The sequence below is a fragment of the Schistocerca piceifrons genome, chromosome 4 (genome assembly GCF_021461385.2).
Source record: "Schistocerca piceifrons isolate TAMUIC-IGC-003096 chromosome 4, iqSchPice1.1, whole genome shotgun sequence".
NCBI classification, from domain to species: domain Eukaryota; kingdom Metazoa; phylum Arthropoda; class Insecta; order Orthoptera; family Acrididae; genus Schistocerca; species Schistocerca piceifrons.
In genome coordinates this window covers 17,083,020-17,099,171 of record NC_060141.1, presented here as the reverse complement: position 1 = coordinate 17,099,171, position 16,152 = coordinate 17,083,020, and the positions used below count along the sequence as shown (strand labels likewise).

General features: G+C 46.7%; 1 protein-coding gene across 1 annotated transcript in view; it reads right to left on the bottom strand.

Annotated features, from left to right (window-relative positions):
- Positions 1-368: 368 nt before the first annotated feature.
- The window catches only part of LOC124795543 (serine protease snake-like), a 141,802-nt gene continuing 126,018 nt past the window's right edge, over positions 369-16,152 (bottom strand). Inside the window, exons 5-6 of the mRNA XM_047259616.1 lie at positions 11,005-11,198; positions 369-436 (exon numbers count right to left, since the gene is read on the bottom strand). Coding sequence (XP_047115572.1) covers positions 369-436; positions 11,005-11,198 — 262 coding nt within the window. The remainder of the gene's footprint in view (positions 437-11,004; positions 11,199-16,152) is intronic.

Sequence of the window (16,152 nt, the reverse complement as noted above, 5' to 3'; positions counted from 1 at the left end):
AAACCCTGTGCCGGACCGAGACTCGAACACGGGACCTGTGCCTTTCGCGGGCAAGTGCTCTACCAACAGCTTGGGTAGCTCGATTGGTAGAGCACTTGCCCGCGAAAAGCAAAGGTCCCGAGTTCGAGTCTCGGTCCGGCACAGGGTTTTAATTTGCCAGGAAGTTTCGAACTAATATCGATACACCAGTTCCGTGAAACTACTGTGTACGGTACTTAACATCTTATTACATTAACTTTATTTCTGCATATAACTATTTTCATTAATCGAAATTGTAAATGTCTGTTCTCGTCCTGAGGAAAAACTAAGTTATGGAAAAGAAGAGGGTGTGGTCTTCAACCAACAAACTAAGGGAACCTCTGCTCCTTTTAACTGCTCCTCATTTTAAACCGCCTTTCTGTACCTGGGACAGCTTTGCTTTGGTTGAGGTGCGCACCTGGCGGACAGCGGAAGACACAGTAGCTGCCACGCAATGTTTGAAAACAGTTCGCGTAGAAGCGCGCTCCTCGTGAAGCTGATATTTGTGCAGAAATGTGGTGCTGTGTGTCGAAGAAGTCGGCGGTTTAGCGATTTTCTTAGTAGTGCGTCGTCTCATATAGATTTAGCCTTCGATGCAAGTTATTTCCAGGCAAAATTTTGTGTTCAAATGGGTCACGCCAGAGGTACATGAAGCAGTGTTCAAAGACGTAGACGCCACCTGACATGCATAATACTCCCAATTGCACTGTGACTCAAGGGCAAGCTTTTGACTTTCTAATTTATATTTGACATTGTTGCAGGAGAGACAGATATATTAGAGAGAGTGTGGTGATGTATTTTTTAAACAGTACAGTAATAATTACAGTAAATTGTGTTGCCGTCTTTCAAAAGCACTTTAGGTCCACTTGTCTAGAACTTTACATTAACACTTCATTAATTAAAAAGTGTCTGTCACAGAATAAAATTTACCGTCTACTTTAATATGAAAACTAAGTAAAAATTATGTAAGCTCGCATTGCTACATTCATTGGATAATGTGACTTATGTAGTTTGTCAAGTTTAGACTATATTTAATAAGTCGATACGAGTAACTTCATTTCTGTTCTAAAAGTTTAGTTAATTTGATTGGAAAAGTGATTGCTGCCAAACATCTTGTCGAATTCACTCTGGTCCTAAGTGTAAAGTTACATTTCTTCAAGGAAAATTTCGTTATAGATTTCAAGCAAAAACTCTTTTCAAATTTTATCCCTTCAGGACTGGACACTGCATTCTATAGACATTATTATTCATTTTCATAAGGAAAATATTCAGGGTGAGTTTTCTCTGGTTGTGATCCAGCTGTAAATACTGGTACTGTGATTTGAAAGCCTTCAGTTATTTAATCACTAAGTAAGATAACCAGTGAAATGCGTAGCGATGTATCCGACTGCAAATGTTCTCTGCATACACCCTTCGCAGTGTTTGCTCAGAAATCGATTGACATGGACCTGCACTAACGAACAGCAGCAATTCTTGTCGAGATTGAAACCAATTGTCATCGACAACACGGGGCCCTCGCTTCCCGTCCTTGACGGCTAGGGTCGCTTTACGACGACTGTTGTTACGCCGCGTTGCATGGCAGAGGGTGGCACACCGTTCCGTGTAGACACGCTCGACAGTCCACACTCACACACCAACAAATCGGACAGTTGCACTTGGGGTGTGGTGAAGGGCGCGTCCAAGCACGAAGACTTTTTTCTGCCACTCTGCCATACCTCGACATCGACCCACCGTACTGCGATACGCCAAACTATAGACATCGCCGCCGTGTAGTGCACCAGTGGCCGAGGGCCGCGTGATAGCCTGATAACAGTCCTACAGCATACTAACATGCTGCAACAAAAACGCCCACAGTATAGGGAACATCACGGAGAAACAAGAACCACGAATATCATTCCACACAGACAACACAGTACAGAAATAACTACACTAAGAGAACCTCCACAGACAAATTCTCCAAAGCTGGAACCTATCAACGAACCTGTAGTTCAACCCAGTCTGTCTTCACAGGCCAAACATACAGAAATTTCAAAACAATATAATCTGAACTTCCTGGCAGATTAAAACTGTGTGCCGGACCGAGACTCGAACTCGGGACCTTTGTCTTTCGCGGGCAAGTGCTCTGCCATCTGAGATACCGATGCACGACTCACGTCCGGTACTCACAGCTTCACTTCTCCCAGTATCTCGTCTCCTACCTTCCAAACTTTACAGAAGCTCTCCTGTGAAACTTACAGAACTAGCACTCCTGAATGAAAGGATATTGCGGAGACATGGCTTAGCCACAGCCTGGGGGATGTTTCCAGAATGAAATTTTCACTCTGCAGCGGAGTGTGCGCTGATATGAAACTTCCGTACGTGAGTCGTGCTTCGGTAGCTCAGATGTAGAGCACTTGCCCGCGAAAGGCAAAGGTCCCGAGTACGAGTCTCGGTCGAGCACACAGTTTTAATCTGCCAGGAAGTTTCATATCAGCGCACACTCCGCTGCAGAGTGAAAATTTCATTCGGGATATTCTGAACACTTCAGAGTCTTAAAGTGACAGTAGATACTCCATCCCGTTGTATGGGCTTCCTCCAGCGATAGCAGTCCTTGTCCTGGCGGCGCAGTCAGTGGTTCACTGTGTAAATCGCCTCCACGTCGTCCTCAAAATGTCTTCCGCGAATGGCGTCCTTCAGATGCCCAAACAGGTGGAAAAACGAGGGGGTTAGGTCAGGGTTGTCGGATGTGACAGCCGTGGATGGTCTCCCCGACCGCTGCAAATCGCGGAGCTCCGCCGAAGGGCCTTCTGATGACCTCACCCTCCGTGCCCAAACACTAACTGTACTATTTTGACTAAAGTTCAGTCTTGATCACATCATTTATGTTTTAATGATATAGGTAACCGGTTTCGGTTCTTTGTACAAAACCATCATCAGACCCATGGCTCCCTTAGGATGGTAGGCGGACCTCTCCTCAGCTGCTACGAAACCGGTTACCTATAGCATTGAAACATAAATGATGTGATCAAGACTGAACTTTAGTCAAAATATAACAATTAATTGAACACTGTTTTCCAAAAATGTTTACCAAAATTGCACTAACTGTACTTCTGTCGACAGCAGATGCTCCACGGACTTCGCACAAGCGTTTGTGAGTATTCCCCACGGTTTCTTTCTCTGCAGTGATAAATTCAAAGAATGCACGTTGTTTGTAACATGCATCACCTACAGACGCCATTTTGAAACTGTCCCGCAGCTACGCTATCTGTCGGAAGAGCCGAAAACTTCGCGCGCTCACTCAGAAGACTTCAAATAATACATACGTAACGTTTCTTGTACGTAGCATTGTTTTCGGGTGAGAAAAAAATGCCGTCCATTATTTTCTGAGTAACCCTCGTACAATAACATACATAACCACAAAGCATGGAAATGTACTTCGAAAACGCACAGATTTCTTCATGACTGCTATGCGGATGACATGCTGGAAAAAAGACAAATGGTTCAAATGGCTCTGAGCACTATGGGACTTAACATCTGAGGTCATCATTCCCCTAGAACTTAGAACTTCTTAAACCTAACCAACCTAAGGACATCACACACAGCCATGCCCGAGGCAGGATTTGAAACGGCGACCGTAGTGGCCGCGCGGTTCCAGACTGTAGCGCCTAGAACCGATCGGCCACACCGGCTGGCGGAAAAAAAGACAAAAACGGTACCAAAAACGGTCTCTAAAAGTCCATTTTCACTAGGAAGGTAATTTGCAGGTAAGCTATCGAAACAAAGCAAACAAAGCGCACATGTTATTGTATTTACGTCTAAAATATATAAACGACGATAAACTACGTATTATGTTCTACAGGAATAAATTTGACCCACAGAAGATGACACATAGTTGTCTAAACTTGTCTGGTTGAGTAAAGAGAAAGAAATTGTGTTTCGCGTAATGTGGAGTTTAAAAAACCGGTTTTAAATCGCAAACACGTGAAATGCATCAACACAAACTTCCAAGCCGAGTGAGATGATTCCATCAGTCAGGCAGCGGTTTATTTATTTATTTAGCGTATGGCTATACATGCAACATTAATACATCCAGTGTTAGACATTAAAATCTTATAACAATCATAAATATAATTTATGTTTATATTAGTCAGTTAAAAGGTTATATCGAGGTTTGAGATCCATTCTAGCGCCGATGGGGATGCCTCCAGGAAGTCGGACCAGTTCCCTGCATATTCTCGCAAGGAGCGTTCACCATGGATGTGTTGGATCGTCTGTCTAGGGGCACCGCAGTCGCATTCTGGTGACATCGCTCTTCCCCATTTGTGTAGTGAATCCGCACACCTGCCATGTCCAGTAAGTATTCGATTTAATGCGGACCATGTTTTCCGTGTTAGTTCCATTCGAGAGATGTTGCAGTTATAGCTCTCAAACCAGGTCTGTAGTTGGTCATTTGTCTTTTGGTTCCAATCTAGTCTCCATTGTTTCATGTGGTCATAGTTATTATTTTGAAGCTGCTCAGCTGTGCGTATGGGTGGCTTTCTTGATTTCAATAGAGTGTGTCGCAGTTGTGAGAATTCTTCTTTAATTGGTAGTTCTGGTTTTGTCTCGATCTTTCTGAATTCGTGCAGTAGGGCCGCTTTTCTACGCAGGTCCGGGGGCAGGATATTACATAGCACCGGTAACCAGTACGTGGGCGTTGATTTAACAGTTCCAGAAATCAACCTCATTGTGTTATTTAATTGCCTGTCAATAAGTTTGGTGTGCGTAGTAGACTAGCCTCCACGTGGTGCACCCCGGGCAACGTGATTATATCGCGGCTAAATAGTCTACAAACTTGGCTACCAGACTATCCTTTGGGATCTCCTGGTAATTCAAACATGCAACGAAGCGACCAAACGAACGATTCCTTTCGGAACCATCCGACTAGAAGATTGGGACCATCAGTCCGGATCTGCCAGCTACATATTGAGGGAATTAGTCGATCCAAATCTGAGTCAGGCAGCGGTAGCCGACCGCAACAGACGCAGCCACAGATAAGTAAACGCTTTTGTGTCATTTATGAGTTCCTAACCAGGAGCGAATTTTATTGTATCATCTGTGTGCTTTAACAGTTTAGTTTCTTGTGTTTCTGCGTGTAAATTTAACATCTAATAGCCACAGTTCTCGCGTTTTCGTTTGTGACATATTAAAAGTTCCTAATCAGGGGAATATTACTTAGTTTCACTTGAGTGCATCGGTAGTTAGGTTTCTGAGTGCCTGCGTATTACTAGACACAGTTCGTGCCTTATACGTCAGGGTCTAACAGTAGAGTTGCACAGCACGTGCCGATAGTCCGTTTATCTGAACAGTTTAGTTTTCCATGGTCTTTAGCACGGACAGGGACTGCGACTGTTGTGTGCGGATACGAGCCGAGCTGGTGACACTTCGCTCTCAGCTTCAGGCTGTGATGGCTTCGGTTACACAGCTCGAGGCTGCAGTGGATGGGCACCACTGCTGTGGGCCGGCCATGGGGATCCAACGGACATCCAGCACGTCAGAGTCCTCCGATCGGTCCTCACCGGTGGCCAACCCAGTTACTGCTCGCACTGAGGCTGACCGCTCACCTGCGGTCGAGTGGGAGGTCGCCCCGGGGCGAAGCAGGCGGCGAAAGACTTCCCAGGCGGCCGCACATAAGGCCTCCCCGGTTTGCCTGACAAACAGGTTCCAGGTGCTGTCTGTGGCTGATACTGTCGCTGAGCCAGATGCTGTCGCCTGTCCTGTTTCAGAGGAAACAACTCAGCCTGCAAGATCCAGGCAATTGGAGAGGGTGGGATTATTGGTAGTTGGGTGCTCCAATGTTAGGCACGTCATGGGGCCTCTTAGGGACTTGGCTAACAAGGTGGGTAAGAAAACCCATGTGCACTCCGTGTGCATACCGGGTGGAGTCATTGCAAATGTGGAAATGGTCCTCCTGGATGCCATGAAGAGCATGCTCACGTCGGTACCAATGAAGTGTGTCACTTTGGATCAGAAGAGATTCTTTCTGGTTTCGAGCGGCTAACAGAGGTGGTAAAGACTGCCAGTCTTGCTTGCAAGATGAAACCAGAGCTGACCATTTGTAGCATAGTCGACAGGACCGACTGCGGGCCTCTGGTACAGAGCCGAGTGGAGGGTCTGAATCAGAGGCTCAGACGGTTCTGCGACCGTGTAGGCTGCAGATTCCTTGACTAGCGCCAAAGGGTGGTTGGGTTTCGGGTTCCGCTGAATTGGTCAGGTACCCACTATGCGCAGGAGGCGGCTTCACGAGTAGCAGCGGCTGTGTGGCGTGGGATAGGCCGTTTTTTAGGCTAGAGGGTCTCGGGAAAACACAAGAAGGGCTTCAGTCACAAAGGGTGCAGGCTGAACACAGGAAGAACGTAGCTACAGGAACCACTGGTATAAAAGCTGTAAATTGTCGTGGCTGTGTTGGGAAAGTACCAGAGCTCCAAGCGCTAATACACTCCTGGAAATGGAAAAAAGAACACATTGACACCGGTGTGTCAGACCCACCATACTTGCTCCGGACACTGCGAGAGGGCTGTACAAGCAATGATCACACGCACGGCACAGCGGACACACCAGGAACCGCGGTGTTGCCCGTCGAATGGCGCTAGCTGCGCAGCATTTGTGCACCGCCGCCGTCAGTGTCAGCCAGTTTGCCGTGGAATACGGAGCTCCATCGCAGTCTTTAACACTGGTAGCACGCCGCGACAGCGTGGGCGTGAACCGTATGTGCAGTTGACGGACTTTGAGCGAGGGCGTATAGTGGGCATGCGGGAGGCCGGGTGGACGTACCGCCGAATTGCTCAACACGTGGGGCGTGAGGTCTCCACAGTACATCGATGTTGTCGCCAGTGGTCGGCGGAAGGTGCACGTGCCCGTCGACCTGGGACCGGACCGCAGATACGCACGGATGCACGCCAAGACCGTAGGATCCTACGCAGTTCCGTAGGGGACCGCACCGCCACTTCCCAGCAAATTAGGGACACTGTTGCTCCTGGGGTATCGGCGAGGACCATTCGCAACCGTCTCCATGAAGCTGGGCTACGGTCCCGCACACCGTTAGGCCGTCTTCCGCTCACGCCCCAACATCGTGCAGCCCGCCACCAGTGGTGTCGCGACAGGCGTGAATGGAGGGACGAATGGAGACGTGTCGTCTTCAGCGATGAGAGTCGCTTCTGCCTTGGTGCCAATGATGGTCGTATGCGTGTTTGGCGCCGTGCAGGTGAGCGCCACAATCAGGACTGCATATGACCGAGGCACACAGGGCCAACACCCGGCATCATGGTGTGGGGAGCGATCTCCTATACTGGCCGTACACCACTGGTGATCGTCGAGGGGACACTGAATAGTGCACGGTACATCGAAACCGTCATCGAACCCATCGTTCTACCATTCCTAGACCGGCAAGGGAACTTGCTGTTCCAACAGGACAATGCACGTCCGCATGTATCCCGTGCCACCCAACGTGCTCTGGAAGGTGTAAGTCAACTACCCTGGCCAGCAAGATCTCCGGATCTGTCCCCCATTGAGCATGTTTGGGACTGGATGAAGCGTCGTCTCACGCGGTCTGCACGTCCAGCACGAACGCTGGTCCAACTGAGGCGCCAGGTGGAAATGGCATGGCAAGCCGTTCCACAGGACTACATCCAGCATCTCTACGATCGTCTCCATGGGAGAATAGCAGCCTGCATTGCTGCGAAAGGCGGATATACACTGTACTAGTGCCGACATTGTGCATGCTCTGTTGCCTGTGTCTATGTACCTGTGGTTCTGTCAGCGTGATCATGTGATGTATCTGACCCCAGGAATGTGTCAATAAAGTTTCCCCTTCCTGGGACAATGAATTCACGGTGTTCTTATTTCAATTTCCAGGAGTGTAGAAAGCACCGATGCTCAGAGCGTTATAGGCACTGAAGGCTGGCTAAAGCCGGATATAAGCTCAGCCGAAATTTTTGCGAAGGACCTAACGGTGTTCCGAAAAGATAGGCTAAACATGGTTGGCGGTAGCGTGTTTTTTTGCTGTCTCAAGTAGTTTAACTTGCCGCGAAATTGAAGTAGATACTTCCTGTCAGTTCGTATGGGCAGAGGTCATTGTTGGCAAACTGGATAAAATAATAATTGGATCCTTTTACCGACCTCCTAGTTCAGATGATACAGTTGCAGAAAAGTTCAAAGAAATCTTGAGCTTGATTTCAAACTCGTACCCGACTCATACGATAATAGTTGGTTGTGACTTTAATTTACCCTCGATATGCTGGCGAAAATACATGTTTAATTCCGGAGGCACGCATAAAATATCATCCGAAATTGTGGTAAACGCACTCTCTGAAAATTATTTCGAGCAGTTAGTTCATGAGCCCACGGGAATGGAAAACGGTTGTGAAAACACATTTGACCTGTTAGCAACAAAAAACCTGAGTTAATAACGAACATCAAAACCGATATAGGGATTAGTGAATACAGGGTTGTCGCAGCGAGATTGAATACTGTAATCCCCAAATCCTCGAAAAATAAGCTAAAAGTATACGTATTCAAAAATCAGATAAAAATTCGCTTGACGCCTTCCTGAGAGACAATCTCCATTCATTCCAAATCAATAATATAAGTGTAGACCAGATGTGGCTTAAATTCAAAATAATAGTATCGGCAGCAATCGAGATATTTATACCAAACAAATTAACAAACGACTGATCTAATCCTCCTTGGTACACAGAACGGGTTAGAACACTGTTGCAGAAACAACGAAACAAACATGCCAAATTTAAACAGACGCAAAATCGTCAAGATTGGCGATCCTTTACAGAAGCTCGAAATTTAGCGCGGAGTTCAATGCGAGATGCTTATAACAGTTTTCACAACGAAACTTTGTCTCGAAACCTGGCAGAAAATCCAAACAGATTCTGGTCGTATGTGAAGTATGTTAGCGGCAAGAAACAATCAATGCCTTCTCTGCACGATAGCAATGGAGATACTATCGAAGACAGTGCTTCAAAGCGGAGTTACTAAACACAGCCTTCCGAAATGCCTTCACAAAAGAGGACGAAGTAAATATTTCAGAATTCGAATCGAGAACAGCTGCCAACATGAGTAACGTAGTAGTAAATATCCTCGGAGTAGTGAAGCAACTCAAATCACTTGATGAAAGCAAGTCTTCTGGTCGAAACCGTATACCAATTAGGTTCCTTTCCGAATACACTGCTGCATTAGCTGCATACTTAACAACCATATACAACCGTTCGCTCGACAAAAGATCCGTACCTAAAGACTGGAAAGTTGCACAGGTCACACCAATATTCAAGAAAGGTAGTAGGAGTAATACACTAAATTACAGGCCCATATCATTAATGTCGATATGCAGCAGGATTTTAGAAGATATATTGTGTTCGAACATTATGAATTACCTCGACGGGAACGGTCTACTGACACACAGTCAACATGGGTTCCTGTGAAACACAACTAGCTCTTTATTCACACGAAGTGCTGAGTGCTATTGACAAGGGATTTCAGATCGATTCCGTATTCCTGGATTTCCGGAAAGCTTTTGACACTGTCCCACACAAGAGGCTCGTAGTGAAATTGCGTGCTTATGAAATATCGTCTCAGTTATGTGACTGGATTTGCGATTTCCTGTCAGAGAGGTCACAGTTCGTAGTAACTGACGGAAAGTCATCGACTAAAACAGAAGTGATTTCTGTCGTTCCCCAAGGTAGTGTTATAGGCCCTTTTCTGTTCCTTATCTATATAAACGATTTGGGAGACAATATGACCAGCCGTCTTAGGTTGTTTGCAGATGACGCTATCGTTTATCGACTAATAAAGTCATCAGAAAATCAAAACAAACTGCAACACGATTTAGAAAAAAGTGGTGCGAAAAGTGGCAGTTGACCCTAAAAGTCCGCAGCTCGTGGTCGTGCCGTAGCGTTCTCGCTTCCCGCGCCCGGGTTCCCGGGTTCGATTCCCGGCGGGGTCAGGGATTTTCTCTGCCTCGTGATGACTGGGTGTTGTGTGATGTCCTTAGGTTAGTTAGGTTTAAGTAGTTCTAAGTTCTAGGGGACTGATGACCATAGATGTTAAGTCCCATAGTGCTCAGAGCCATTGGAACCATTTTTTTGACCCTAAATAACGAAAAGTGTGAGGTCATCCACATGAGTGCTAAAAGGAACTCGTTAAACTTCGGTTACACGATAAATCAGTCTAATCTAAAAGCCGTAAATTCAACTAAATGCGTAGGTATTACAATTAGGAACAAATTAAATTGGAAAGAACACATAGAAAATGTTGTGGGGAAGGCTAACCAAAGACTGCGTTTTATTGGCAGGACCCTTAGAAAATGTAACAGACTTACTAAGGAGACTGCCTACACTACGCTTGTCCGTCCTCTTTTAGAATACCGCTGCGCGGCGTGGGGTCCTTACCAGATAGGACTGACAGAGTACATCGAAAAAGTTCAAAGAAGGGCAGCACGTTTTGTATTATCGCGACATATTGGAGAGAGTATCACAGAATTGATACAGGATTTGGGCTGGAAATCATTAAAAGAAAGACGTTTTTCGTTGCGACGGAAACTTCTCACGAAATTCCAATCACCAACTCTCTCCTCCGAATGCGAAAATATTTTGTTGACACCGACCTACATAGGGAGGAACGATCACCACGATAAAATAAGGGAAATCGGTGCTCGTACGGAGAGATTTAGGTGTTGATTCTATCTGCGCGCTATACGAGATTGGAATAATAGAGAATTGTGAAGGTGGTTCGATGAACCCTATGCGAGGCACTTAAATGTGATTTGCAGAGTATCCATGCAGGTGTAGATCCACGGCGCTCTCTAGGAAAGAGCGTGCTCTTTTAGAGAGAGCAGTTTGTTGGTATTTTGGCCAGTGAACTGACTGACGCCGCCCCCCGCGAAGCTGGTCGACTCACCCGCTCGGTCGGTGGCGCCCCAGCCGGCGACGGTGAGCGGCCGCGGGGGCGGCCGCGGCTCGCCGTGCAGGCAGGCGGGCAGCACGCTCTCGCCGTAGGCCACCTTGCGCTCCAGCCGCAGCAGCGCCACGTCGTGGTAGAAGGCGGGCCGCCGGAAGCCCGGGTGCACCAGCGCGCGCTCCACGCCGACCCGGCCCTCCGCCGGCGGCGCCTCGCCCAGCCACGTGCTGCCCAGCTGCACCACCGACGGAGACTTCCTGCGCCGTAAAAGGGCATCTCCCGTACTCTGCACCAGCCGACAGCCGGGACACGAGGCAAACGCCAAGCTGCAGCCTTCACCAAAGACATCATGCTCACCTCTATACATTTAGTACTGTTCTGACACTATACTAGCTATCTGGTGATGCCTGGCTTATGTATTTTTCCAGTCTTCTACTAGTCCATGTCATCCTTCCTCCAGTCTCTGTCCATTTCCTTCTGCACCTCTCGCTACACATCTCCTCCTCTTGCTTTTCACTATCCGTCTGTCCATCTGCTCCTCTCCCCTCTCTCTTCTACATCCTCCCCTTTCTCCATCCATTCCTTCCTCCCCCTCTCTCTGCCCTTCTCCCCTTCCCACTGTCCATCTCTTTCCCCCTCCTCTTCCCTTTCTCTCTTCATCTCGTCCTCCCCTGTCTATTTCCTCCATTCGCCTCACTCTAACTCCTCTTTCCCCCATCTAACACCATCCCCTCTTCCCCCTCTATCCTCTCCTCCACCTCTCTAAGTCCACCTCCAGCATCCCTCTCTCTGCTCATTTCCTCGTCCCTCTCTCCCTGTCCCTCTCCTTCTCACCCTCTCACTGCCCATCTCCTCCTGCTTTTTCTCTCTGCCCATCTCTTCTTCCCTGCTCTCTCATTCCATCTCTTCTTACATTTCTTTGTTCATTTCCTTCTCTCCCCTATCTCTGTTCATCTTTCCCCAATTCTCTTTCTGTGCCACTTTCCCCTCTCCATCTTTCTATCAATGTCCTGCTCCCCCACAGCTGTGTCCATCTCCTCCTTGCCTCTCTTTGTCCATCTCTTGTTCCACCCTTTGCTCTCCACGTTATCACCCCCACTCCAGTACGTTTCAGCTACTTACTCTCACAGTATATTTTTTTCCAAATAGCAAGTACAATATTATTTAACAATATGGTTTAAATGGCTCTGAGCACTATGGGACTTAACATCTATGGTCATCAGTCCCCTAGAACTTAGAACTACGTAAACCTAACCGACCTAAGGACATCACACAACACCCAGGCATCACGAGGCAGAGAAAATCCTTGACCCCGCCGTGAATCGAACCCGGGTACCCGGGCGCGGGAAGCGAGAACGCTACCGCAGGACCACGAGCTGCGGACTATTGAACAATATGAAAAAACGTAAATTACAAACTACGACATGCACACACTTTATTCAACATATAAACGTCACTACAGATATTTGGATTTAGGTTATGACATGTTCGATATGCCTACCATCACTGGCGAAGCTGTGGCGCAGACGAATAGGGAAATTCTACATGAACAGCCGAAATGCCGGAACATCGATGCTGTCGATGACCTCCTGAATGGCTGTTTTCAGCTCAGCAGTGGTTTTCGGGTTACTGCTGTACACCTTGCCTTTAATATAACCCCGCAGAAAGGAGTCGCATGAGTTCACATCCTGAGAATACGGCGGCCAATCGAGGCCCATGCAAGTGGCCTCCAGAGCCAGAATGCGGTCCACAAAATGCTCGGTAGTCGCCATGACGTCAAGGAATATAGCACCGATTATTTCGCGACTGGACGTTGAACACCACACAGTTACTCATTGACGGTGAAGAGACTTCTCGATTGGGAAATGCGGATTCTCAGTCCCACAAGTGTAACAATTTTGCCTATTGACGAACTCATCCAAATGAAAGTGCACTTCATCTCTAAACCAAACTATGAGTGTGCTTACTAATTCCCATCGTGCCCGCGGCTGACCCTGCAGTTTGATCACCCTAACGCAAACCGTTCAGAAGTTATGACTATATCATTTCATTTAGTTCAATAATTGTCACCATGTGTAAATATGTGTACCAAGTTTGGTTTACACAGATGCATGGGTTTAGGGCCGCGAGGGATTAGTCGAGCGGTCTGAGGCGCTGCAGTCATGGACTGTGCGGCTGGTCCCGGCGGAGGTTCGAGTACTCCCTCGGGCATGGGTTTGTGTGTTTGTCCTTAGGATAATTTAGGTTAAGTAGTGAGTAAGCTTAGGGACTGATGACCTTAGCAGTTAAGCCCCATAAGATTTCACGCACATTTGAACATTTGATGGGTTTAGGAGAAGTTTTTAACCAACGGCTTTGCCCACGTATGCACATCTCACATATATTTAACAAATTTCACACATTTTTGTACACATATTTCACAGCTCTACCGCATTTCACCCTGCAGTTTTGTTTTCAGGCAGCTCAATGCTTATGACGTCATATCTCCTGAACTATATGCCATACAGTCATGTAATTTTGCACGTACATCCAGTGCTATATTTCGATACTTCCTGCGAAAAGTTTTGCTACTGTACTGAGTGGTAAAGAAGTTTTAAATTAAAACGTCATGCGTGATGCGGCAATTTTTGCCGTATCTCATTGTTTATGACGTCATACCTCGGGTGATATGTGCCGTACAATGATATACTCTTCAAGTACATTTAGTGGTATATGGGAATACTGTCGGAAAAATATTTTGCGTTTAGAGTTGGTAATAAATACGTAATAAATTAAAACGTTATCCCTGATACACCAGATTTACTGCCTTAACCGCGAAAATACATTAAGCGATAAACTTATAAACTTTATTCCTTTTATCATTCTGTGCGCGGTGTCAGCGAGAAAAGTCTCTTAAAGGTTTGAAATTATGTGTAAAATTGGTTTCGAGTCATCGAGTCACTGAATACTCTTTCTCAAATAATCGATGAGGATAGTCGGGCTATTTGCGCGTCGTGAGCTGCGCTGCTTTTTCATCCCAACAAATGGTTCAAATGGCTCTGAGCACTATGGGACTTAACGTCTGAGGTCATCAGTCGCCTAGAACTTAGAACTACTGAAACCTAACTAACCTAACGACATCACACACATCCATGCCCGAGCCAGGATTCGAACCAGCGACGGTAGCCGTCGCGCGCTTCCAGACTGTAGCGCCTAGAACCGCTCGGCCACCCCGGCCGGCTTTCATCCCAACCCCCACCCCTTCGAGAGGGGTACGGTTTACCCCCACACTGGCTCCTTCCAAACAGTAAGTCACATGTGCAACAAGTTGGGTTGAAATCGATCCAGTGCTTTGGGCGAAGATGTGGAACATCCACTTTTATATGACGTTTTTGAAGAACGAAAATACGCTGTATAAAAACAGACGTGGATTCTGCAAACAGAGATTTTGCGAATCTTATCTCGCTCTGTTCGTCCATAAAATCAAGAGAGGTGTGCTCAGGTTGGTGGCATACACCATGACTTCACGAAGGCAGTTGATACAATTCCGCACAGTCGGTTAGTGAAAAAACATACGAGCTTACGTAACGGACGAGATTTGTGGCTCCGCTCATAATTTCCTGGCACTAAGGACTCAACAAATCGCTCTAAGGAACAAAATAGTCAAATGCAAAGGCAACTTCAGGAGTCTCCCAAGTACGAGCATTACTGTGCACAATATTGTGTCAGACAAAAAAAGTGAAGCACACAGAAGACGTTTGTATTTCTGTGCAACTTCCTACACGTAAACGTGTTCTGTGAGAATGTAAATAATCAGAGCTGCAGTTCTCTGCGCAGAACGACCAACACAGGTCTTAGTTAACAGACCTGGTAGGATATACAGGGTGAATCACCTAAAACTTACACCGCAAGTACTGCGGAGATGGCAAGTGCTATTGATGTGCGGTTTTCGCAGAATGAACTGGTAGTCAGGGTTAGCCAATAAACAGATGGTAATAACATACAGGAAGTGTATTTTTTGTACAAACATACACTTTTTTAAATGGAACGATGCCTATTGACACCAACACACTAAAAGTAGGATAAATTAGAATGAGCCGGATGGAGTGGCCGAGCGGTTCTATGCGCTTCAGTCCGGAACCACGTGTCTGTTACGGTCGCAGATTCGAATCCTGCCTCGGGCATGGATGTGTGTGATGTCCTTAGGTTAGTTAGGTTTAAGTAGTTCTAAGTTCTATGGGACTAATGACATCCGATGTTAAGTCCCACGGTGCTCAGAGCCATTTGACCCCTTTGAACCAAATTAGAATGTCAGCAGTGTTTGTTGGAGGATATTAGTGTGAGTCGTTTACGAGATATCGTATTTTGAAAAGTTTACGCACCGACACTTTTTCTGCCATTCTTCTAGGTGCGACGTTGTTTGTTTGCTTGCAGTGTACTTGTGTGTTCCTCGAGTAAAACGCGACTTCCCAGTCAGTTAGTGTGTGACACAACAAGCAGTAGCTCGTGAGTGGGAAATAGTGTTTACCAGTGCAGAAAAAGCCGACATGCTCATGGTGTATAGGGAGTTAGGAACAATGCAGTCGTTTCTTGCTCGCTTATGCGGTAAGATAACCCAATATACGTCAACCATCTCGACAATTATTTATCAGTCAGTTATGTAGAAGTGGCAGTGTAACATCTACACAACCTAACAGAAGGAAATGACAGACGAGGGGGGCGATTAATGTTCTTGCTGCTGTTGCAATTGATCCACACATTAGCTCCCATGAAATCGGCATGAGTGAGGCAAGGATCCTACCCATTCTCCATCGACATAGGTTCCATCCCTATCACATTTCTCTTCATCAAGAGCTGCATGGAAACGTTAAGTTTTGTTCATGGGTACAGCACACTCTAGATGTATCATGTATCTTGTTTAGTGACGAAGTCACATTTACAAGTCGTAGCCAGGTAAACCGCCGAAACATGCACTACTGGTCTGTTGACAATCCCCCCTGGCTTCGTCAGGTGGAACGTCAGCTTTTACGTGTGGTGGGGGATAATGAACCATCAGCTCATAAACCCGTTTTTCATAGACGGAACACTAAACTTGCACAAGTATGGCAGCCTCCTAAAAGACCATCTTCCACAGTTGCTAGATGACGTTCCTTTTCACACTAGGAGGAACCTCTGGTACCAACATGATAACTGTTCAGCCCATGTAGACTTTCTTTGTGTGGACGAAGCTGA